At 39.5% G+C, this 26,899-nt stretch overlaps 1 protein-coding gene across 4 annotated transcripts in view; it reads right to left on the bottom strand.

The window, feature by feature from the left end:
- Nucleotides 1-26,899, bottom strand: part of cacna1bb (calcium voltage-gated channel subunit alpha1 Bb) — a 188,101-nt gene that overhangs the window by 33,788 nt on the left and 127,414 nt on the right. For all 4 annotated transcript variants that reach the window (XM_088071056.1, XM_088071055.1, XM_088071058.1 and 1 more), the window contains 10 exons: nt 25,423-25,552; nt 22,729-22,858; nt 21,908-21,967; nt 20,946-21,052; nt 11,383-11,479; nt 9,003-9,163; nt 8,685-8,822; nt 5,597-5,798; nt 3,431-3,595; nt 1,364-1,474 (listed from right to left, as the gene is read on the bottom strand). In XM_088071056.1, coding sequence (XP_087927182.1) covers nt 1,364-1,474; nt 3,431-3,595; nt 5,597-5,798; nt 8,685-8,822; nt 9,003-9,163; nt 11,383-11,479; nt 20,946-21,052; nt 21,908-21,967; nt 22,729-22,858; nt 25,423-25,552 — 1,301 coding nt within the window. The remainder of the gene's footprint in view (nt 1-1,363; nt 1,475-3,430; nt 3,596-5,596; nt 5,799-8,684; nt 8,823-9,002; nt 9,164-11,382; nt 11,480-20,945; nt 21,053-21,907; nt 21,968-22,728; nt 22,859-25,422; nt 25,553-26,899) is intronic.

The following is a 26,899-nucleotide window of genomic DNA, read 5'->3' on the forward strand; positions in this document are numbered from 1 at the left end:
TCAAACTAGGGCTGCAACTATTATTTTGTTAAAACTTTTGATTATTTTATGACTGAATCAATTAAGTGTTTGGTCTATAAAATAGTCCAAAGTTTCAGTTTACATCGATATATAAAACATTTTTGCCTAAAAACCTCAATTAATGTATTATCAGATTAGCTATGAATTAGTTCTTAATCGATCAACTGATTTATTAGTTGACTCACTAGTGCAGGTCTAGTTAAAATCTTCCACTTTTAAGGCTGTCCTACTCTTTCATATTTAATTAAACATTTTCATAACTCACTCAGTAGTGGACCTATTTCATTTCCCATTAGTCCGTCTGATAAGAAACATTATAAAAATATAAAAGGTTGAAGTTACTCATTAACACAATATGTGCAGGAACTTTAACGTTAGTTATGCTTTTTGTAATGCACAATTGCAACCTTTGTATTTGGCTACATTAACAGGTATGTGAATGTACACTGCAAAAATTGCAGTGCACAAAATATTCCCATAGATTAAAGAAAAAAAAACTGAAAACAAACAAACAAAAAATGACAACTCAATGCAGAAAAACTGAAATCTAAACATCCCCTTGGGCAAACTAATCTATATGTGCATATACAGCACAAACAGATGCTGACACTATTCCCTGCAGCCTGCGGCCTGGTTCCCCTCAGACTGGTCAATCATCCAGCTCCGGAGGGCAGAGGCTGCTGCCAGGCCCTGCAGCTGCAGTCTGAAGAGATGCAGCAGCCGAGTGTTTATACCGACAGATGAGAGCCCATCCGTCTGGGCTTAACAGCTAAACAGGTGGAGGCAAGTGGTGTGTGAGAAAAGCTATTTAATAAATGGGCCTCGTAAATGGAACAGAGTCAGGGATGAAATGCCTCGCTGCGGGCCAGACGGCCCCATGTTGGGAGAAGATTTATTCTTTTTGTGCACTCTTCTATTCATTCCTCCTTTTTTGTACGCATTCACACTCCTTATACCTGAATTTAAGACTTTACACATTTTAATTTTGCTGCCTTGTGACATGTGACACATCCTCTGCTTTACCCTTTATATACTTTTGCATAAAAAATTCCTTTAAAAGTCTGTCTATGTTGAATGTTGAGTGACTCATTAGAAATACCTTGTTAGTCTCTAGCTACTAAAGACAGTAGACCTAAAAATCTTGCTTTAGCATTCACAAGGACAGCATTTAATTAACTGAGCACTACAACGAGAGCAGCTTGACGCAGAAGTCACCCTCAGTCTGATGTGTGTGATTTGCATATCCGAAGGGAGATTTCCCCTCATGTGTGTAAACAGAAACACAATACAACAGTGAATAATCGTCTCGTGTTTGCAGAGAGCACTTAGCATACGGTCTCACCAGTGGACCGAAGGCAATGATCTTGAGGATGCACTCCAGTGTGAAGAGGGCTGTGAAGAGGATGTTTAAGTATTTCAGCATGGACTCGTACAGTTCTGGAGCGCCGTAGAACTGAGGACAGAAGGTAAAACAAACACTGAATATACTTAACCACAGCAGCATGTAAAAACAGCATCCTTTACCACAATTTACTGCTCACTTCCAGCTTGGGCACTGAGTGTAAGCACTCCACACCAATTATATTTGACTGCTCAGACACACTCAAGATGTTTAAAAGGTGCTCTTGCATTGGCATATCCCAGCTGCATACATGCATTTTCATACAGTAGGCACTGTATCGTGCCACTGAAATGATCTGTGCCTGTATGATAGAAATGGTATATCCAGCACTACAATACTAAATACAAGGTGCTGGAATGCTATCACAGCAAATCCTAATATTTTAGGAATTTATATAATTTGTTAGGAGAGGAAAATTGAATATAAGAAACAAAAATATTTGCTTATGAACATCGACTGTATAAAGAAAAAGGGATGTAGCTTCTATAACATCACCCAGTGGTTTGTGGTCGACCTTGAATCCTCAAGTTTGGGGTTCTGGCCGCCACCGTGGATCTGACTCAGACTGCGAGGACACTTCCATGGTGGCGATTTGTCCATCATAAAGTAACCACTGCCTAAAGCAGTGTTTCTCAAATGGGGGAACGGGTAACTTTTGTGGTACTTTGTGGTACTGCAGGGGGTAGTGGTAAGATTTTTTTAAATGTTAATTTAAATTGTTTCACTCATGTTTAATTCCTATAGGAAGCTCAATCAACAAATTTATTCAGTATTTCTGTCAACTGCCCTAACAAACACAGTCACGTTTACATTTTTTTACTGTGTTTGTCTTACTTGGAAATTGGTACTTGGAAAAAATATTTTAACATACATTAATAACTCGATCGAGACCATAAACGCATTAGGAAATTGTTTACTGAGGTAGTTAAACAAGTGAGAAATTAGGTCATTTTCTCATAGACTTGTATTTTTGTAAAAATAGATTTTTTAAAAAGCACCACTAGCTGTTTCTCCTTTAAATGTGGGTTAAACAAATAGAAGTAATTCTGCCACACATTGTCACGTTATCTTTCTTATCTGCTTTTGAGATTCTGCTCTTCTGATGGATTTGAGCTTGCTCGTGCTTCAAACGGGCATCCGTGCTGCACAGCAGGATGAGCCTCTTGCACCCAAAATGCTGTCAAAGCTTTCATTAACCATTGCCAACTCAGCCTCCATCATTCTTGACCAGAAAAGAAGCAGAGAGTCATGGAGAAAACAAAAAACCTGAATACAACCCCAGATCACTAATTCACATGGGACTAATTTTATAATATGACCTTTGTGTCTAACAAAATATGGCAGATAATTTGTGATGGAAATCATATTTGATAAATTAAAGACATGGCAGAATCGCACAGGATTAAGATCACAGATGACCTCTGCAATTATCACAGATCACGAGAGTCACCAGGTAACAGTACTACGGTGCGAATTGGCCTTAAATGCATAAGCATATTCTAAAATACATTTTAAAATTTTATTGCCATAATCTGACAAACAGAAATATATTTTAAAATATTGTTTGATTACATAAATAAAAGCACGACCAGCAGACGGACAGAGCTCCTCTCTGGCACCAGCCCGCCTTTCCCAAACTGTCTGTTTCATTCCCTCAGAGATTTTCTCATCTGAGTACATAAATAAAGCGAATTGCCAAGACACAGTCTCTCTCTCTCTCTGATAGCAGAAAGCTGTTGTGGTAGTGGTGGCGTTACGTATTCCATTGTTGACTGTGTCTCAAGACCAGACCAGCGTTGTCGCTATAATGGCATCTCTGTCTTAAGAGCTGAATTATTTAATGGTAGCAGAGTTATGGAAACTGCTTCAGCTATCCTCTTGAATATTTCAGCAGCCTGCTGCATCACACTGGGTAGTTTCACTGAGACCAACACACTACTTTTTCATGGCTGAGGGGGATCTGAGAGGGATTGGCGCTTTGCCTCGTTAGCGGGAGGGATCACTGACCTTCATCATCAGCACGACTGTGTTGAGGGCGATTAAAGTCATGATGGCGTACTCGAACGGAGGCGACACCACAAACTTCCACATCTTGTACTGGAAGGACTGCTTGTTCTCTGGCATGTATCTCGTCAGCGGCTTGGCGTTGATGGCAAAATCAATGCAAGCCCTCTGTTTGATGAGAGACAAAAACACATTGTGTATGAACTCTTTCCGATGCCGCAACTTCACACATTTTACCAAATATAAGAAACGTCCGGGAAAATCACATTTACAAACATGAGGCATGCAGAGAAAAAGTCCACCAGATCATGCCCCCATGGATATCATGTGAAAAAATATGTTTGTCACATTAATGATACAAAACACACGCTATTTTCGAAATGTCGGTGTAACATAATTGAGAGATGACTGTTTCCATTGAGTTATGTTATGCGACTTCTCCTCTTGCAGTAACGTTCCAGTAACCATGGCGATGGATGTTCAAAACATTAGCAGGTTTATTTCTATTGCAGCAACGATTATTTCCAATTGAAGGTGACATAGGCGTGTTCTGTGAGCAAAAAGGAAAGGCAAGCCCCTTATATGTGGGAGCGGCCTCTTATGAGGGATTTCTGGGAGGTGATAGTGCACGATTTCACAGAGGAATTGTGGATTCAAAACTTCCGAATGATCCGCTCAACTTTTGAAGAGTTATACCATGCCATAACACCTCCTGTAGCGCCAGATGCATCATGATGGAGCTGATTTCTACCGACAAGGACAAAGCCATAGCATCACATGACCTACAAAAGCCCAAAAAGTGTTTCGATTGCAGTTTTGTGAAATTTAGCTTTTTCAAATTGCCCTAAATACCTCATGCAAATGTAAAAACTTTTTGTGATAAATGGGATTGTTTTTTTTTTTTTTTTTGCGAAATCAATGTATCCATTAGGCATATTTTATATTCCCCATTTCAATTTGCACAATTTGAGGGTTAATGGAAAACCACCTAATCAGAGCAACCGGGACATTGTGAAAAAAATGAAAAAAAAAAAAAAAAAAATCACAAAGCACAGTTTGCCTCAGAGGGCTTTACAGTATACGACATCCCTCTGCCCTTAGACCCTCACATCATCTAAGGAACCCCCCCCCCAAAAAAAAAACCCTGTAAAGGGGGAAACAGATGGTAGAAAGTCAATCAAACTAATCTGGATATCACCTGGAAAAGACTGTTTGACTCTGCATGTCACTTCATGTGATAAACAGATGTTATTATTTCTTCATGATATTCAGGTTGTTTCGATTGTCTCTAGGTTGTTATCGAATACTAATAATATTCAGGTATTTTTCTAGTGATTTTTTACTAATGTATACTGGGGCTATGTGTACATAATTATATTTTTCTGTATATGTATATATACACACTATTGCTATTTAATCTCATTTTTTCCTCATATCAACATTTTGTTAAGTCATTATGTATTTATTTTTTTATCTTTGTATTCATGAATGGGCTCTCTCAGGTGATCTGACAGGTGACCTGGCGTAGTAATATTTGATGATATGTGTCTGCATCGTTCACTTGTCTGATGAAGTGCATTTGGCACCTTGGTGATAATTATATTAAATATTCACAGGAGTATAACTTAGTGTGCAGAGTTTTGTTTTTTCTTCTCTTGAATTATCTTTGGTCCAGCACCTAGCCTTTCGTCGTATGAATGTGCATGCTTTTGTGAACTTTTTTTACACAGTTGGCACGCCACATGAGGATTCTCTTAGCGTTTTCTGACTATCAAAAGATGAGACTACAAATTGAGGCTCTCTGATCACCAGCCAATACTTTACAACAAAAAGCCGGCATGGTTTTAACAAAATCTGTGTGAAGTGGAGATGAAGGGAGTGGAGAAGATAAACCCCACCGCTTTCTTTTCTCGTGCTTTGTTCTGTTTGAGGGAGTTGTAAGTCATGTTTGAAATAATTTGCCTGGAAGTGGTGTTTAGAAGTGGATCAGCGTGTGCTCTGATTTCTAATGGAGCAAACATTTGTGATGCAGGAGACAAACATTTTCAGAAACCAGAGCTTCTGCAAAAATAATCAGCGTGTATTGTAGTTTCATGCAGGAAAGCGGGGTCATTGTTTCCCAGGAGGAAGAAAAACAACATAATGCATCACTCTCCACTATTCTCACACCTCGTTCTTCTCCAGGCTGCACTCCGACATGGCCTTGTCTCCCTGCTCCTGGAAGGTGATGATGATCAAAGCCACAAATATGTTGACAAAGAAGAAGGGAAACACCACGAAGTAAACCACATAGAAGATGGATGTCTCCATGCGGAAGCCGGGGCTCGGGCCCTGGTCCTCATAAGTGGCGTCCACAGAGTGCTTTAGGACCCTGGAAAGAGGGAAAAGATGATTCAAACAACCGTGTAAAAATACAAAAAAAGAACAGAGAAATGAAATGAATTCATGAATTGAATCTTTTTTTCAGTCTTCTCAAATTATTAGCCAACACAATTCTGCAGATGTTCCAGGGTAGGACTGCAAGTAATGATTATTTTCTTAAACAATGTACTAATTATTTGGTCTTTAAAACATTAGATAATAAGGAAATCACCGCAGATCACTATATCCTAAACCACAAGTGGACATTTTCAAATTTTTTGTCTGACCAACATTCCAAAGCCACGAAATATTAAATTTACATTACATTGTAACATTACACATAAGTACTAGAAAAACAGCACAATTTCACATCTGAGAACCTGGGACCATGAAATGTTTGGTATTTTTGCCTGAAAAACAACAAAAATCATTAATTACTAATCTAAATACCTCCACCTTTACCCTGTAACTCACTTAAATAAGTTGTAGAAGTGTAATCAAGCACGCTTCATAAAATAATGATATCACTCTGTCTGGAAATATTCAGGGAATCTGTCCCAAAATATCTAATCAGCCTCCCTTTAGAGCTTTCTAAGTCCTCATGCAGGTTATTTATAAATGAATAAATGAGTCAAAGCACAGTCAGGAGCTCCTTCAACAGAGGACATGGTGGTGCATTTGTGGCCCCAGTGTCAACGCAGATTATTACAGGTGTCTCCAGAAAGTTAATGAGAGCTTGACACTCTCCTGCTGTGAAATCAGTAAGTGCTCCACATCTTCTGACACACTTGTTGATCACTGTCTCACACTTTCTATAAGATGGTTTATAATTTGTGGCTGTGTGCAAAGCACTTTACAACTTTTGAAAGGTGCTCCACAAATAAAGATAACGATGAGGACAAGGACTTTTCCTTCTAAGAAGAATGACAGTATCAGTCTTTTCACTAAGTATCCCAAAATGATGTGCTTATTTTTATGTGAGTCCACGAGTGGCTGTAGTTGTTAAAACGGAGGAAGTGAAGTGTTGATCTTTTGGAGCCACAAAGTCCACAAAGGGAAGTCTAACTTTAACACAGGAGACTGCTGTTTGTTTCTCGTTCCCAATGGTGACTCAACTTTGTTATTTTGGTGTTTGTTGGAGGCATAACCAGGATTGTTACCTAACCTTTACCACAAATGTATTATTGTGGTATACATGTGCACATGATAACACCTCCACATCATTTTGAGCTGGGGAAAAAAACTCCTTTCACATTTTATTTTGTTTTGTTTCTTTTACTGAGAATCTATGTATCTGTGCAATTTTGTCGTTTGTGTTTGACTAATGAATATGTTAACTTCAATTAGAATCCAATAACCAATAACTAATGAAGCCCGGGGGGACAAGTCAGATCCCTTTTCTAAGTTCAAAAAAATTTTTTTCATGTGTGAAATAGAGTGACTGGTTTTTTTTGGGAGAAAAAATATTTATTTTTGCAAGATTTTAAATTTTTTTTGCGAGATTTTTAACATTTTTTTCATGTGTGTAACCAAGTAAAAAAAATTCTGGCAAATTCATTTTTCTCGCAAATTTTTTTTTTCACTCTATTTCACATGTGAATTTTTTTTGTTAACTTAGAAAATTGATCACCAGAAAAGAGAGAAAAAACTGAGAAAAAATGAACAGAAAAGCAACAGAGTTGTAATGAGTAATTAGTATCACAGATACAAAAAAAATCTTAGGCTTTTGTAAACAAAGCAAAAGGAAAACACTGCAGATTTAAATGTAAAATTCATCTGCAGGTCCTCTGTGGTAATCACGATGTTGTTGTGCTGTCACTACTTGTTTATGAATGTGTGATTTTAGATGATCGTGACAAGCTGAGTTTAACTTTGTTTTTCATACTGAGGAAAGTACAATGAATGAAACAAGCAAACAGCCATCAACAGTCCTTGAAGAAGATGATGATGGAGATGGTAATTCGGCTCAGGCAGAGAAAGGCAGACTGAGGACATCTATGCAATGAGCCTTGATTGCATCTTTAGAGAGCGCGCAGTAATTAAGCCGGGGAGAAATCAGTCGGGTTTAATCTGCGCTGTACGTCGGCCTCCAGGTGTGCTGAATATGTTCAATACAATACTTCAAGCACTTTGGCACTGATATTAAAGTTGAGCTATGTATTGTGGCCATCTTTACTCTTTAAACTGATTAATACCCTAATCTATCTGAGTTATCAGTTTAATTTTCAGCTTGTAAACCACTGTAAATGTAGGTGACTTAAAATGGCATTTTATGTGTGAGATGCTACATAAATTAAACCCTCCAGAGATAGCTTTTTTGTTTAAACATTTTATTCCGAATTTAATGTTGACTGCACAATGTAACGGCTATAGAAGAACGAAAAAACTGTGTTAAAATGGATTTACTGTAGACTTACTATGCAATTCTGCCTGTCTTCGAGTGTGATCACACGGGAAAATGAAGGGTTGATTTCCGACAAAAAAGGATGAGAACATGTTCGGACAGAACCGATGGAGGGAGCTTCAAGATCTGAGAGGGGTCTAAACCGACGTTGAGTTGGCATTCTGCCCGTTAGATCAGTAAGTAACAATATGTGCCAACATAGTTGTCTTCTTTTACTTTAAATAGCACTAAAATAGGCATTTCTCATTAAATTTGGGATTCTATGTCTCTGCCTTTTGAATTGTAGTTAGCCACGCTATATACACGTTTTTTGATGATGTTGTTTAGTGTCGATTGCTCATCTGTTGATAGTTGCTAAGCGCCGATGAAAACAGAAAGCGTTCACGCTAGTCTTCCTGACAGTGGCGTCGACAATAACACCACTTGGAGGCGCTAGGTGGGGGTAGAATTGAAATGTTGAAAACTTATGGATTTCAATTTTCTCTGACTTACAGTGGCCAGCCCTCTCCGGTAGACACAGTGAAGAGCGTTAGGAACGCCCAGAGAACGTTGTCGTAGTGAAACTCGTACTTCTTCCACTCTCTGGGCTGAGCCGCCACGTCATCCCTGTCGTAGTCCAGAAACTGCCCCCTGGGAGAGAAAAGGGAGGAGAGTAAGAATCAGATAAAATCACGTATTTCCAAACTGCAGCTACCATGGCTGTATTTAGAAGAGTCTAAAAAAAGGGTTACCTAATAGATGATTTATGACATTTTGAAATGTGGTTTCATTTAGAGGACATACAGGCATGAAGAAGTTTGAGTGACGTACCTGCAGTCTTTCTCCAGACCCTTTGACTCGTCAGTGCAGTAGAAGAATTTGCCCTTAAAGAGCTGCACAGCGATCACGGCGAAGATGAACATGAAGAGGATGTAAACGATGAGGATGTTAAGAACGTTCTTCAGAGAGTTCACAACGCAGTCGAACACCGCCTGGAAAACGTGATAGACACACAAACACACCCACAGATCAATAAATATGAATAAGGTGCTGCTGTGACGTACATTTTCTCCATTCTCAAGAAGTTTGGCCATAATGAACAGACATAATGAATGAATTATTACCTCTGCTATGGAGGTTAAAGCAAAATGATTTTTGGTTTTGGTTCCACACAGGACACAAACAGCGGTCTCTTAGGTGAAAGTCTGTGTTTGTTTGACACAGACTTCCCCTACCTCCTACCCTATGCAGAATTTTTGCTGTTTATCATACATAGGTTGCTCTGAACATCAAATATTGCCATGGATGGGTTTCCATTGGAGTTGAAAAGCCCGGTGTGTCTTATAGAGATGCCAAAGGCTGCCTTCGGCATAGGCATCACACTCCAAATGGTGTGACAAGGCATTAGTATTTGATGCTAGATATTTTTTTTGCCAAAAAAATCTATAAAATGAATGTATAATCTATCAACCATAATCAACACATTCTAACCTAAACTCTGACCCTGAATACAGCACGCCAACGGTAGGTGTAGGGTAAATTTGCATATTTGATTTTTTTAGTGTTTCTTTAGTGATTTGCAGGTCAACATGAAACTGGGAACCAGAATAAAACATCTGTCATTTGTTCAAACACTTAAAGTGAGCTGCAGGTTTTTTTTACATTTTCCAACAGAATAGTCTGAGGTAAAAATGAACTAAAGTTGTTGAAAATGTAACTGTTTCAACAGTAGACACTACATGACTGCATGTCAACTTCAACAAACAGCAGAGAAAGTTAACTGTTAGCTGAGACAAGAGTCATGACTAGCTTAGAAGACTTAAAACACCTACATTCAAGCCTGTTTTAACCCAAATGACTTGAGGTCTTATGCCCTACAAACTACCAAACCAATGCTCACTGAGTCTATAAACAAATCATTGCATGAAGTCTGTCTGTGTCTCTCTGACTGTCACTCTGTCTCTTCAGCTATTATCTTCTGTCAGCTTGTGCTGTAATCTTTCAGTGAGATGGAGTGCTCTGTCTATCTATCCTGACGTGCATGCAATCTAACCAATGAATATGTAGCTGCATGAATGATCGCCATCAAGGCTTTTGTCTCCACAGAGAGGATGGAGCATATTTCTCCCCTCCTCTACAGGCCTGTCCGTCAAAGCGCTCTGGCCGAGCATCCAGGGAGAGTTGTGGGTGAGCGTCGGTCTGCCAGCTCTGATCCGTCTCAATCATCTCAACTTTATTACTTCAATCAAAACTTTTGTCTGATGTATAACTATTGGATGATCAGCGGCCCTCACGCACCAGAGAGAGGCTGTTGTTTCTGCATCAGAGGACACAGTTGAGGGTCTTGCCTTGATTTATTACAGATTATTCACTATACACCTTACTATGGGTAGAAATTCTTCATTTTCAACTCTAGCGTGGTTCAAAAACAGGAGGTCACACATTATAGGTCACATGATAATATAGCTATGTGCTTGTCAGTAGGAACTGGCTCCCTCGGGCATGATGCAGCAGACGCTAACTAGTAAAAATTGAGTGGCTCGTCCGGAAGTTTTGAATCCACAATTTCTGTCACCTCCCAGAAATCACTCATACATGGCCGTTCCCACGTATAAGGGGCTTGCCTTTCCATTATCGCTCGCATAACACACCAATGTCGCTTTCAATTGGAAATAATGATGGCGGCGGCAATAGAAATAAACCTGCTAATGTTTTGAGCATCCACTGCCATGCTTCTTAGAACGTATCTTGAGAGGAGACGTCACATAACATCACTCAGTGGAAAATTTTGCAAGTTTTGTGCAAATCTGTAATGGAAACCCGCCTAATGTTTCTCATTGATTTTAACCGACCTTTTCTATCTTTTATGGAGTACATGTTCTGGAAAATGCCAGCTATCAGTAAAACTTCTCCTTGCAGAGCTCGTTTAGTAAAGGAAGGTCACCACTCTTAATTTGTGAGACTTTACTTCTTCCATCTCTCCATTACACAGAGGACCCCAAAGGTCAAACAGCTCAAACCTTTCATTAGAGAGCTAGACATACAAGATATAAATTTAAAGCATAACTGTTAAAAATCCATTCCTCCTTGGTTTGCCATAAATGCATCTGACTCATGACAGTGTGACTGACAGCGAATGTGGCCCCAGCTGCTCTGTGTTGTTATTTCTTCTCATAATGCACTGGGAGGGTGACAGATCGGATTACCGTACCTTCAGCTTGGGTAGCCGTTTAATGGTCTTAAGTGGCCGCAGGACTCGGAGGACCCTCAGGGACTTGATGGTGTTGATGTCCTTGCCTTTCGTCCCTCTGTGCAGATTGAGAGTGCAGTTAGTCTGGGTGATATTGCGTCACTGATAAGCATGTAAACCTTTTCATCCCATCCGCCAGTATTGTCGTACATCAGGTAGACTGTGTACGCAGAGAAATACCTCTTCATTTGTTAGTAAAGTGCATGCATGTGAATTCATGTTATTCTACAGAAGCATGCAACAGCAGAAAATTCATCTGTTCCCATTAACCATTGTACATTTACCCAAGTAGTGTCAATAATTACACTGAAAAAAGGGAATTGTTAACCAACTTAAAACATTTACTTCAATCAGTAAAAGAATTACATTTTTACAAATCAAGTTCTCAAGTTTGATTGACACAGCGGCATGGAAATCGAGTTTCAGCAGAAATATTGTGCTTTTAGATTTTGTTTACAAGAAATAAGGTCAAGAAATGTCACTAATTTAACTGAATTCAATTGGTTTTGTTTCACCAAAATCTTTCTTCCTTTTTTCCTGCTTTCCCTGCTTGATCTGACCATCCTTCCTTGTCAATCCATCCTTCTTTCTTTCTTTCTTTCTTTTCTCCTGACTGCCCTTTTTTTATTGTTTTTCTTTCTACACTTTTATTTTGCTTCCTTTATTTGCTTAATTTCTTTATTTGCTTCAGGTAGTCATCTTATTTTCTTTCCTCTGGTCTATCTATCATGCTTCTCTTCTGTGTTTCTTTCTTCTTCTTCTCCTCTCCACATCCCTGTCTCATTTTTTCTTCTCTCCTTTTGTCATTCCATCCATCACTCTTTCCATTTCTTCTTTTTCTCTTTATTTTCTTCCTTCTGTTCTTCTCGTATAGTTTTTAGTCTCTTTTTTCATTTTTTAATCTTTTCTTTTCTCTTTTATTTTTCTCTACCCTTCCATTCTTCCATTCATCTTCTTTACATAACAGCTAAACTAAACTCGACCTTTCTTTAACAATCACACTATTTTACTGCAAATACGTGCAAGACTTTATTTGTGATGTCAGTTCCATTGTGATATTGCTACTTTTAGTTAAGTAACATATTTAAGCTTTGCAACCACCATTTTTAGGGGTGTAACCTCACCCTATATCACACATAAAAGTCACACAGAGCTCACATGCTGTTTCTGTAGAATAACATACAGACACTTCATACTGTTTGGAGACGATGCACAAAGAAAAAGCTCCTGGTTCAGGAAGCAGCTTCTTTGCAGGAACCACTGCTGTCAGTCAGTGCCGACGCTGCAGGTTTTGTTAACTGGTCACAGAGTGGGAGGTGGGTGTGGGGGTTTAAAAACTAGCTGTTATGCTAATGACATACAGCTGAGCCATCATTCACTCAGAGGCCGACATTGGCCAAGGACAGTGGGAGAGGGATTTTTAATTAATCAGTCACACGTACACACAATGCGGCTGTCACTCTCGATAAAAAGTGTTTCTCGTTTGCTTCCACTTGACTTCAAACAATTCTGAGAAGTCGAAATTGAGCGTGTGTATATATCTGTGTGTGTGCGTGGCGATAATTTAATGTGTGAAGGTTGTGGAGAAGGACACAAGCAAACTCGAAAATAAAAGAGTCTAAGTGCCTTGTTAGTGGCCCCTAGAGGTCCCGCTGCTTCTTGCACCAGCATGAGAAAGAGTTACAAAACAACCAATACTTTCATCCCCAGGGGACAAGAACAGCTCCTACTGTTAAAAGAAGGCTATGTACTCTTGTAAACATCTGTAAAAGATAAAATATTTAAATGCATTCAGTAACATTGAGTTTCACAAGTCTCTGAAGGGTTGTGTCTTTTTTATCAACTTTTCAAAACCAGAAACCTAAACAAAAGGATGGACTAAAAAGTCTGTTTATCTGCTCTAACTTAAGCTGTAAACGTTGGGGACTGCCCATTGTTCCGACAGCCCAAAATTCAAAAGTCCTGTTAGGCTGAAAAGTATTGGAACGAAAGCTTATTTCCTCCAGTTCCGGTTATCCAAAAAACAAATGGCTATTACTATGAAAGCAATCTTCACCGAAAATACACAATCCCTGCACACGTGCGTATTGTAGGCTACGTTTCTGTTGCAGATATGAAAACCACTTGGTTATGGTGAGGAACAGATAATGTCTGGGCTAACAACACTCATGTCAGCTGGCACAAAAGCCGCTGGAAAAGCAGCAATGGATCAGTGAAAAATACCGCTGAGAAATGCTCAGTAAAAACTCTCAGGATCGATGACTTAAAGGCTGCCAAGGGATTGGTTAAACATCCAAGATCGGTGGCTCAAACGCTGCTGAGAAATGTCGCAAAGGATTAGTAAAACATATCCAGGATTAGTAGCTCAAACGTTGTGAAGGGGTCAGCAAAAACAGTCTGGATCAGTGGCTTAATCATGCTGAGAAACGCCACTGAGGGTCAATACAACACTCGATCGTTTTTATGCTAGGAAGGGTTAAGTAAAAAATATCCAGCATCAGTGGTTTACATGCCGCTGATAAACGCCCCAAAAGTTTAATCAATATTTCCTGGATTGGTAAAAACACCGAGCACGAGTGGCTTAATCTTTTGAAACCTGAGCAACTTGGCTTGATTTTTTTCCAAAACATGGAAAGAAGGCAACAAGCAATGAAAGAAGCAGTTACCCAAAAATTAGCAAGAAATTAGTGAAAAGCACAAAAAAATACCTGAAAATTAGAGAAAAGAAAGAAAAGGGAAAAAGAAAATAAGTTAAAGACCTGAAAAAGGTGCTCGAAAATTATTTTTTAAAAATTGTAACATAATTAAATATGTACTTATGATCATTATAAATGTAGTTCTTCATTTTCCCCTTTAGCTTTTAAAAGATAATTTTCTAAATCTATTAATTTCTTGCAATGAGTGGAACATTACCATTACCACATTCTTATCAAGTTTCACATTGTCTTTCTTATTCATGTTTTTGAAAGTAATTGCATCAATTTGCTCAGGGTTCAAAGATTAAATATTCATTAAAGGCACCTGAAAGCAGCATAAGAAAAGTGATGTTGCTCTAGATTTCAAAGGGTAAAATGCCACTGAGAAACACTTCTTAGGCTCATTTAAAATCCCCTGGATTGGTGGCTCAAAAGCTCAACCCAACTGTGTTATTACATTTTCTGCTTAACTACCCCTAGTTCTTTCTTGAACACTCAAACGTATCATTTTGACTGATTGAAGACTTTCTCCCTGTGATTAGTACCAAATTAGAAAGTTTCTTCCAGGAAAATTAGTTCCTTTCTAGGAAATAATGTGAAAACTAAGGTACAAATAGTAAGTCATACTCGTTTTAACACCTTCCTCTCAAATCTCTTCCTCTCTGTGCCCGTTTTGCTTTAAATTTAGCCACATACACACATGGACACACTCACACAGGCTGGGATCAGTCTGTCAGTGCTGCACGACTCTAATTAAAAAAACAAACACCTGGTTGGGCAGTGCAGGGTATTGAGGGACTTATAAAAACCAACTGTTCATGTTGTGGCTGTTTACCCTTTAAAAATATACTCTGAATAAAGAAATATATCTATTTTTTGTGAGTATAAAAGTCAAAAGTAACCTGGTGAGAGAGAGAGAAGCATGGTTCCATACATTTTTACATTTTAGGCCTTTTCCTTTCTCGATGAAAAGCTCTAAAGTCTAACAAAATGGCATGCAGCTCTCATGCTTGGATGACTTGGTTATCCTGGCATGCAATCTGCAAACTCAATGCCAGTCCTTGCTATTCAAGGACATCAACACATTGAGACGGCAAGAACAGTCTCCCAATAGCTTTCAGAAGCGCCGTGGGCAAGGAAGATGTAATGTGTGTATTTGTGCGTGTGTGTGTGTGTGTGTATGGATACAAGGTTGTGTGCTCCCTTAAACTCAGCACTGATTGCTTAAAGTCCGACTGAAATTACATTTAGTAAGTCCTTTTGCACTCTAAAATAATGTAAATGTGTTTCGTAAATGTGTTATTAACAGTTAACAGCCGGCTGGAGGGGTGTGTCGGTGTGTGCTAGAAGGCTAATTGAGTGTTATAAAGTTCATATTCATGGCGAATTTTGAGTTGTGTATGCTCACATATATTCAGATTAAATGACAGCAATTTTTTTGGGTTCCTTATTTAGATTTTTTATTTTACTTTTTCAGTTTGTTTTTACTAATTAAAACAATATAAAAATCTGTGTAACAATCTTTTTTTTCCCCAGCACAAGCTCTGTATTTCTTCAGGTTGCCAAAATGATTAGAAGATGTTGTGCATACAGTAATTAGCAGCTCATTTGCATTTGTTCTCTAGTTTCCTCTTTACTTCCTATTAGTGGAAACATATCTTGATTTATTAACGTTGTAATAGGACCGTGTTTACTGTGAAATGTGGTGATTAGCATTTTCTTACAGCTGTTTGGTACAAAAAATATGCAATTACTGTAAGGGAATAACAACATCTTTTGAAAATGTCTGGACTTGATAATTTGGGGTGAAAAGTTATTTTTATTTTTTTCAAAATCCAATAAAATAGCAACAAAAAAAAGAGAAAAAAATGTATGTTTTTTGTGGGAAATGAATAAATATCTCATTTTTTTTCCTTACATACAGTGACTATGCAAGCTGTAATCCTGCTTTTCAATGACAAAACCACTCAAGGTGAGTTCAGGTAAGATGCTATAATCCTTTATCGATTTCTCTCTAAGTCCAAGGAGAGATGTAGGTGAAGGGCAGGGAGGTAAATTGAGCTGCAGGCTATAATCACTCACTGGTTTGACCAATTAAACCCACTTTAGTAAAGATTAAAGGAGATTAACATGACGGAGAAATAACAGATAAAGACGTTTTAACTTTGATACAACTGATATGTAAATAAAGAGTTTGAAGTGGAAAAGATACAAAGTGCAGATTTATACTGATGCATGTCAACAAGAACATGTTGGCCTTCTGAAAGCTATGAGGTTGAGTTCCCAGTGTTGTCTATTTGTCTGGATGTCCAAATATTGGGAGTCTTCTAAAAGGGAAGGGAGGAAGGAGGAAGGGGGAATCATGGTCATATCCCAAGAATTTTGGGATGGAGGGGGACAAAGTTTATTTGGAAAGATTAATAAGAGGAGTGATTTGTGTTTCACATGTGGGAGGGGGGGCAAAGGAGGTCAATAATTCATAAGAAGAAAGGGTCAGTTCCCACCTGGCCACGCTTTGTTGCGATCTGATGAGAAAAAGCAATGACACAAACACACACAATACACAAACACCACCCACATAAATACAGTAGAGCACACGAGCATATAAAGACAGACAGAGAGCGAAATAAACATTTCAAGCTGAGATCACGCAGGCGTGAAGACATCATTTCAGACTTACATCCAAAAGAAACCAAAGATAAGAGACAAACAGAGGAACTTAAACTAATCACCCTGTGAAAGAGCAAAGCAACAGACACATCTGCTAAAATGTTACAATGATTTTGTGTACTGCACACGTGAATAAATCAGTTATAGCAGGAGGATGATCGTAATGCCATGGACAGTTTGTCACTGGGAGAGAAGACAAGAGGACACTGTTGATGTATGGCTACGCTCACACTGCAGCTGAGAGAATAACATCAGGTTTTATTCCTTTTTATATGACCAGATCTGCTTTTCAAAGACATTATGAAGGCAAGAAAAATGAACTCTTTCCAATTCTGATTAAGGCTTCTTTCACACAGTATGTGGCCCGAAAGCTGTGGCATACCTACAGAAATATTTCACTGCTGTAAACATGGTCTTTTTATAAAACTGCACTGTCTATGCAGCAAAAAAAGACACAAATACTTTTGAAATCGATGCTAAATGAGCAGAGAAAAAGGAGGCTTTGCTCAAGAGGAAGAAAACAAGTCGAAGACAACGAGTAAGTTGTTACCAGTTTTGTTCTCCTAAATCTAACAAACATAAGTACGTAACATCATTCTTGGGGTGTTAATTCGCTCGATGTCATACGAACTATTGTTCAAGGCTTGTTGGAAAGAAAGCAAAGTCATCTCGTCAGCCTTGCAGTGTGAAAGTAGCCCGTTTAAACACTTACATGCCTTGAATGTGCGTTGCTGAGTGAGATGATGGGAGGGACAAAATGCTGAACAGGAAGTGAATATAGGAGAGAAGATGTGTGGGAGGAGGTTGGATCTGATAACCCCTGGATGAGTGAATTTAGCTTTTTAACCTATCAGGACAGAGGCACTGCACTGCACTATGCCTGCTTAACATGATGATGTTGTAATACTCTAAAAGTTTGTGACTTATGTGAACAGTACATTAGTTGAATGCTCAAAACTACATCATCCTCTTCATTTTACTGTAATTCTTTGGGTCTAAAAATGAAACGAAAAGTATCTTTATATTTGTGTGTTTATAATGGACCGCAGCACTCAGGTCCTTTGTGTTCATGAATATCAGCAGCACCTTTCACTCCTGTAAAAGCTTGAAACTGATGTCTAACAGTGCAGTTTTTTTAAATCTACAGTGCTGCCACGCTGTGCATTATGTATATTGTTTCTATTAACACATTAAATATATATCAGATAAATGGAAAACAGGTAATTGCACTTATGCAACCCGAATGCAGATGCAACACAAACACCTTTATGTAACACAAACGGAATAAAATGCCAGTATCTTTGATCGTGACTGAGGCGGTGATGATAAGAATAGCAAATAACAAAATATGACATTTGTGCAAAACATTTCGCCCAGAGAGGGAGGCTGCTGCAGAGACATCTATAAACTCTGCAAATGACACTGGCTGAGATGGACAGGAAGGAAGACAAACAGAAAAACAAGCACATGAAGAGTACACAGGCAGAGAGAGCAGGCAGCTTTACCCCATAAGGCTCCTGAAAGCAATCCAAGCCAGAAAACAAAGACGGAGGGAAAAAAACAGTCAAAGACAGAAGACAGAGACAGAGTCAGCAACAGATAAAACACAGAGAGAAGCATCAATCTAAAGCCGGAGAAAAAGAAGAAATCGGAGCGACAGAAAACAGTACAAAGAAAAATACACAGGTGACTACGTGTGGACAAACTTTGAGCACAGAGTCAATATGTGAAATAGTTGCAGATGCAAAATATCTGACAGCGCTGGCTGAAAAAGAATCTGTAATCACCCTCTTCCTCCAGAGACCCAGTCTGTTAGCATCAAGAGACTCATTAACTCCCTTTATACTGTGGCTATAGATAACACTTATTTCCCAGCTTATAACAAAACACCTCATGCATATGTATGATCATTTTCATTTCTGAATCTGTGTGCCAGGTATAATGAACTGCAGGAAGCCACAGCAACAATACCAACTCTTCTGCTGCCAGTAGACTCTCACTGACTACACTTACATGCACACTAATATTACATTATTATTCCAAACGTGACAATATTCTGAGTTTGTAAATAAAAAAAATAAACATAATATTCCATTTCTGAATTTATCATTTTCCAATTTAGACATATGCTGCTATTTATTTATTTATTTTCTGGATATGCTGCTATTTTTTAGGTTTTAGGAGCATTTTTTGTGTCTCAGCTGTCTGTGTGGGTACACTATATTGGTGGGTGGGTGGAGATTGAACAATTTATATTTCTTTTATTAATATTACTATTTCTTTTGTCTTTTCTCTCCTTCTCTGTGTATGTACCTAAATATGCATTCACACCCAATTTTTTTTTGTGCATATTTGTTGCGTGTAAAGCACACTGAGCTTACATCGTATGAAATGTGCTTTATAAATAAAGCTGACTTGACTTGACTTAACCATAGTTTGCGATACATGGCCTCTTGCATGTTTACGGTCATCTCTGCGCGTTGTCATGGCTGCGATGTACACAAACCAAGTCACCACATTTTTGCAAGTCTTTTGGGTGGAGATGCATGGCCAAAAGAAAAGGCCACATTTCTGGTCAGAAGAAGAGACACATCTACTTTTAAATGTTATGAAAGACTTGGCATCGCAACGCCAACCTTTTCAAGAAAGGTTGTTGAAGAATGAAAGAGGGAGGCTCTGCTTACAAGTCCAACAAGTCCTGGAGAACTTTTTTAAAAAATCCTATTTGTATCGCTTTAGCTGTTTTACTTTTCTATATAGGACGCATTAATACATGAAATGGGATTATTAATGGTATTTGTTTTTATTTACAATGTAAAAGGTTTCAGAGTAAGGGCGAAAACCAACATATTCGCACACGCAACTTATCATGTATCCGACTTTTGACGCCTACATATGACGCATTAAGTATCTTTGGTGTGTCTATTTCTGACGTTCTGGGACGCTGCGTCTATTTACACCTGTTACATATACTGAGGCATTATTACCAGGATCGGTCTGGTGTTTGTCGGACCCATCCACCACTTCTTCCACTCACTCAGTGGGGACTTTCCAGCTCCTAAAGTTACTTTGTTAACCAGGAGCGTTTCAAGTGACGCTGTTCTGCAGCTTTATATATACACAGACTGTGAAAAGATGGCTTTTTTTACCGTGTCTGACATGGATATCACTGACCATGTGGCGGTATTTGATGACTTCGGAATGAGACTGGGTTGCAACAAGGACTATTTTGTGCATGTGAATGTAGTTACTGATAGACTGGACTTTACCAGGAGTAGCGACATTTTAGATTTTTGTCCATCTGAACACTCATTAGTATACCCAGTATGTAGTTATGTTAAATGTTGCCTGTTTTCCTACTCAAAACAGTTGTGGAAAAAAAGGCAAAAATGTGCAGCTGTGTGAGATACAACACATGGCGCAGTTTATTCAGAGATCTGCTGAAGCTTTTCTTTCTGAATGTGGGAAATGGGCATAGCATAAGTATGATAATGGAGGACTTTCCAAGGTGTCCGAGAATACAAAATAATGAACTTCATGAAGAAAACTCCCCCACACATTGTCTGTTATTTCCAAATATACAGACATATCACAGACCAGGTGGATCTAACACCTACATAGCTGTTTCACAAAAAGTTCTGAAACTCTGAGATGTCAATCCTTGAATGAAATAGTAATATAAAATAAAAAAAACATGGCAAAACACATATAATTTGTTCAACTACCTCTTCAGCAATAACTTCTGCAGTGTATTGAGCTGCAAGAGTTGCAATTAAGTGACAGCTTCTGTCCCCTCCTGAACCTATCAGCCAAACTGTGCATGGCCTGACTAGAGGGAGGGGCTGTGGAGACTTATATAACAATGAAAGATGAGTTTGACACAGTCGTGTCAGCAAAATAATCCCTGGCAGCACAAACACAATCAGATGAGCACGCTGGAGTTGTTTGTTAGAGCAAAATAGGAAAAGGGGCACTGAACCCCAGGGTGTTAGCACACTAGCCCGCTCCAGGCAAGGATACTGGAGGGAGGGTGACATCAGCTAAAAATACTGTGACTTTTGGTGCGATGCAGTTACATCTATCCCTGAAATACATAAAATTCAGCACCTTGCTGTGATAAGAAAGTGCCAGCAGGAATAGTGGGAAAAGTTAACTTACGAGCAGGCAAAGGCCACCAGAGCACCGCTGACCACGATGAAGTCAAGAATGTTCCACAGGTCACGAAAATAGGAGCCGGGATGGAGGAGCAGTCCCAAGTCGATCATCTACAGTGGCAGAATAAATGTAATACAATAACTGAAAAAAATATACAAGCTGGGACAGGAACTCTCTTTGTTTTTAGGCCTCGTCTAGAAACTATTCTGACTTCCCTCCTGCTTAGATCATAAAAATTTTTACAAGACCTTTTTTTTAATATTTAGCACCTTTAATTTTTCAGTGATGCGGAGCATTTATTATCGAAAGCATTTGGAAATCAGATAGAGTGTAATCACAGATAAGAAATGTAATACCACAAACCCGATTAGCAATGCCAGTGATGTGACAATGCTGCCGCCATTGCAGTAAACATTTTTGCAGAACATAACACAACTAGATATCTTTATAAAATTAGGCCTGCAAAATTAATTGCAATATTACCCAAATTGCCAGAGCTGCAACAAGTATTTAAATATTTGAATGCTGAGTGAATTGGTTTGGGTTTCTTTTGAAAAAAAGGGGGGAAGAGGCAATGAGCAATTTGGCCTGAGATGTTCCACAAACTGCAAGATTGTGGATTTGGAAAATGTATATTTTTTAAAAGCTAAAGAAAAAAATTCTAATCTAAAATATTTTGAAGATATTTTTTTTTCCTTTTTTATGTCTTGGTGTTTTATGCATATTTTCAGGTAGTTTTCTTGTCCTTTTTACAATTGTTTTTTTTTTAAAGGATAAACCCATGTTACCCAAGGTTTCAGAGGGTTAATGTAACCTAAATGTCTAAAAAAATGTATTTTTAAACTAACAATGAAAACCAGACCTAGAATCCTAAATGTTTTTTGACCTGCAAATGATCAATACCTTGCTCAGCTGGTTTTTGATGATAAAATGAACTTGTACTTCAATTTCAACAACCTCCTCACCTTAATGACCATCTCAAAAGTGAAGACGCCAGTAAAGACATAGTCCAGATACTTGAGAACCTGCAAAAACCGAGAGTGAGAAAACATCCTGTGAGATGACTCATCAGATCCAGTGACAGATGTTTGCAGCTTAAGACACTTTGGAAGTGTGTGTGTGTGTGTGTGTGTGTGTGTGTGTGTGTGTGTGTGTGTGTGTGTGTGTGTGTGTGTGTGTGTGTGTGTGTGTGTGTGTGTGTGTGTGTGAATAGACCAGTTATGCACAACATGTTCCTCTGCCCTGTCAGAGGTCTCAAGCTCTGTCAGCTCTGCACTCCCCTGCGCTAACACAGATTGCCTGAACACCCACACACACACGAATATGCAACACACAACATCACCTCAGATTCCCTCTGTGCTCCTGACTAGAATATGAATTAGTTGTGCTTGTCTGTCAAAGTGCAGAAACTCAAGTCATGCGTCTGTTTGCATGTGTTACCTCCTGATTTCCAACATGGACTTACGTGTCACGCAAAGACATAAAGAGTACAGAAAAGTACTGCCAAACTGGATATGTGCCACTACTGCTGTTTTAACAGTGTGACAGCATTTGACCAACAACTATGCAACTTTCTGCTGTTTCTTCCTCAGTATGGACAAATTTCATGTCTTGTAAGGAAGGCCTTAATAAGTCTAAATGACTCAGTCCAGTCTGTGCACAAGTCCTCATGTGCTTGTGAGCGTGCACATTTTCATGCAATACCGGCCCGTATGACTACATTTCTGACAACCACAGTGTGCTTCTAGATGTTTATTTATGAAGTCTAGATGTCAGTCTGACTCACGTTGTTGCGCGGTGCGTTGGCTTGAACAGGGTCCTCGGCTGCCAGAGCGATGCTGCTCATGGTAATGACCATCAGGATGCACATCTCAAAGTAGCGTAGGTTAACCACGTAGTGACACAGCCGCCGCACCCTGCAAGATCACAAAAGTATAAACACACACGAATTTAAAAGTACACACAGAGTAGTGACAGCTTACTCTGTGATGTCCTCCCAGGTGATGTTGTCCAGTAACAGGCCGAGGAGGACACACATACTATGCCATCTCTTAAAACAATGCTAGAAATGGACATGTAGTTCGTGATTCAGGGTCATCTGAGTTTGCAGTGTCTTTTATGGAATCAATGTGTAACAACTTTGAAAGAGCTGCCTCTGTATAAAAAAACAGAGGCAGCTCTTTTGGTGAATTTTCTCTGTTGCCATCAGGGTGTCGTTATGCATTACCTGCTTGTAAAATGAACCGCCATTCAAAATCTTTTATCCCTTCGGCAGTCAGACTTCTAAATTCCCTGTAAGTGTGATACGCTTGTATACAGTGTGGTTAATATTTTACTGTATGCACTTTTGTAATAAATACTGTATGTGTCTATAAGACACTAAAAATACATTTAATAAGATAACTTAATAAAAGAATATTTAATCTGCACTTTCTGGGATAAATAATTTGACATAATTAAAGGTAGAAACTGTATCAGAGGTCTTTTTTAAGTAAGTTTAAATTTTTAATTCTTTCAGTCCCTATGAAGAGTTCATGGGTAAGGAACACAGATCAACTGGTTAATCAAGTGCTTCCTCTCGGCCTCATGTCACAGTGCCTCCACCACTGCATATTTGAACTTTTGCTCACTCATCAAGAAGATCCTTAGGGCACCAACCCCTGATTTTCCATCAGAGCACCATGGCTTCACATTTGAGGGGCTGGCACTCTTCCCAACTGCACTGAGCTATAAACTCCCCTAATGTGTGCTGGAGGTCATGGTCTAAAGCCAACAGAGCTACATCATCAGCATAAAGGAGTAGAGGCACATTAACACATAACTGTTACTCCAGTTATACAAGGACTGGATGGTAGTAACTTATTTTTTAGGGTTTTTTTGGGCGTTTTTGCCTTTATCAGGATAGAACAGCTTAAGCATGAAAGGGGGAGAGAGAAGGGATGACATGCAGCAAAGGGCCGCAGGCTGGAGTCCCACCTGCAGCCGCAGCAGCGAGGACACAGCCTCTGTACGTGGGGCGCCCGCTCTACCAGGTGAGCTAATAGGCACCGCAGGATGGGAGTTACTTCTTAAAAGAAGGGTTTTAACATGAATGCAGGATAAATTAGGCCCGCTACCATAACTGCCATTGTCAACTTATCCTATGATACAAAGACAAAACCTCAATCATTTTGCTGATCTCAATATTGCCCATTATATTTACATGATGCCATGATGCTCCTTTTATTTTTATATTACCTTGTTATTTGCAGCATTATTACCTGATGCTGTCCGTCAGTGCACAACTTGTTTCTGTCTGGCCACGTTCTCAGGTAACGCCGTCTGTGCACGTTGCATGTGGACACACCCGGTGCCATTTGGCTGTCCGCCAGCATAAAATAACAACGTCACGTCAATGACCACGTTCTCATCTGACGCCGTCCAGCCGCATTCTGGTCGGACACGGGAGGTGGCTTTTGGCATCAGGCTCATACGCCGAAAGCACTAACAGAGCGGCACTGTTTGACAAGTTTGGAGTGCGAATGTTCTTACAATACCCAACAAAAGTGCATTATGAAAAGCACGACTCGAGTTCTGATCACCAGGTTATTCTTGGTTTCTCTCATATGAGAATTTGGGTCTCCCAGCAGAACTGTGGAGTCGCCAGTTGGCAGCAGCTTCTCCTGGACGACACCCAGCCATGCTGAGAAGGCCAGAAACTCCAAACTGCACAAACAACTGTTGTCATGAAGGGAAAACACAGGAGAGTTGTCACTGTGGCGAGTATTTGATCTTCTGTTATGATGATTACAAACTAAACAGTACTTAAACAGTGTTTGCACTACAGAGCAATGTACCAGGGTGGATATTTGATTGGCCACCTGGAGGCTGCAGTCAGTCTGATGACTTTCTTCTCAGAGACACACACTTTTCACTGCAGAGGACCATCTTGATCCCCAGGGAAAACCTCAATACACAGTTGGTCAGCTGGAGTCTTGCAAGTGTCACAACACCCATCTCCTGAAAATAGGAGAGTCCAGCCGCTGTCACTGTGATTCCAGAGCCAATGCTGTGCTGTGAGTTAAGCTCAATTTGATCTCACTGGTGTTGCTCAATCTGCCGCGCCGGCTGTGTTCCCTCACTACCACAGAGAAGACATTCGACATCCTGATAACCACTTTTTGTAGCCAGGGGGTCAGTCCACCACGTACCCACGCTGCCTGCTGCCTAACGGCAACGCTCCAGACTCCTACACCTTAATAAGTGGTATTTCAGATCAATATACATGTTGAAATTGAATTTTGCACGTCATCTTTCCTTGTCTGTCAGCATTATTGATTTTTGTGTAATGATTTTGTACATTGCCACAAATATATAGGCTTTAAGTAATGAAGGCATCAGATAAGTGTTTTTTATCAACTTTCTGCTGCTCTTAATTCAACTCAAACTATCAATCTTATTTCTCTTCACGCCCCTCAGTCACCTCGCGGTTATGACTTACGGGTTTGTTTGCCCGAAGACGAACATGGAGCTGTAGGGGAGGATCTGCCGAGGCCCATTAGCCGCTTCCTCCTCCTCCAGGTCTTTCTTCTCCTCACTGAGTCGGAAGTTGTCGCAGTCAATGTTGTTCACTGGTGTGGAAAGATAAACACACTCATTAGCTCATAGAAGCACACACATTAGTAAAAATTATCTCTTTTCAATGCATTCAAATTACAGGCAGTTAGTCTATATAGTTTTATGATTGTATAAAATGTCTCATCAATAACTTGAATAATTGGACATTTCTCACTGCAGGATATAAACTAAAGATGACAGATCATACAAAAAACAAACTCACACTACTTGAGTAAAAATAAAGCAGCTGTTCATGGTGACAACGAAACAGCTGCTTCATTTTTCTTCAAACCTGGGCTGATAGTTTGGTAGTTTTTCAGCTTAAAAAAATAGCAACGGGAGTTACAGAATACCTGCAAAAGTAATTCCCAACAGCTTTAGCTGTACTGCGGGTTTAGAGCTAATTAGCAAATCTTAGCATGCAACCACACTCAGCTAAGACAGTGAACATATGGTGAACATTATACCAGGTTAGCACCAGCATGATGCTGATATTAGTATTTAACAAAAAGCATCACTCTGTTTCCACTCGTTAAATCCATATAGTCTAGTCTAGTTTAAAAATAAACTCCAGACATAGGTTTACTTCGTTTTTAGGTTTACTTTCTTCAGTTTAGGCAACAAAAGTATGTGGTTACATGGTTCGGTTTAGAAAAAAAGGATCATAGTTTATTTATTTGTTTATTATAAGGATCCCCATTAGCTGACGCCTTGGTGACAAGCTAGTCTTCCTGGGGTTTCATCCAGAAGGTGGCTTATACATTGAGCGAGCTCAGAGTAGAGCTGCTAATCCCTCGCATCGAAAAGGGCCAGTTGAGGTGGATCCCGCATCTGATAAGGATGCCTCCTAGGCATCTCCCACTGGAGGTGTTCCAGTCACGTCCAACCGGTAGGAGGCCCCATGGCAGACCCAGAACACGCTGGAGGGAGCACATATCTCGTCTGGCCTGGGACCGCCTGGCACACACTTGCATACTACACTATGTTGTTATCAAAATTATTCAGTTGACTTTTGGTTTCCCATGGGACAAAAACAGCTTTCTCCTGGGTGAAAGTCCTGACTTTGTTGCACCAACTTCTCCTCCTGCCCACCTTTTAGGAACTTCTTTCTCTTTATACAACGGCAGCTACTCTGAAGGTCAAAACATGATACCGTGCCTCTTTGGCGTCAGTAGTGGACAGCTGACCAAGTGCTGGTATTTAACAAGTTGGGAGTGAGACTGGGTTTCCTTATATGCCAATATTTTACTCATTAATGTCTTTGCTGAGATCTGGGTCTGTGGTGACTTTCTTAATTAGCCTTAATTACCTTTAATGACTTACTCTGCCGTAAAGTGATGACTGGTGGGGTTTTAATCCAA

This window comes from Plectropomus leopardus, chromosome 20, assembly GCF_026936395.1.
Source record: "Plectropomus leopardus strain MGB_pleo_1.0 chromosome 20, ASM2693639v1, whole genome shotgun sequence".
Taxonomy (NCBI): domain Eukaryota; kingdom Metazoa; phylum Chordata; class Actinopteri; order Perciformes; family Serranidae; genus Plectropomus; species Plectropomus leopardus.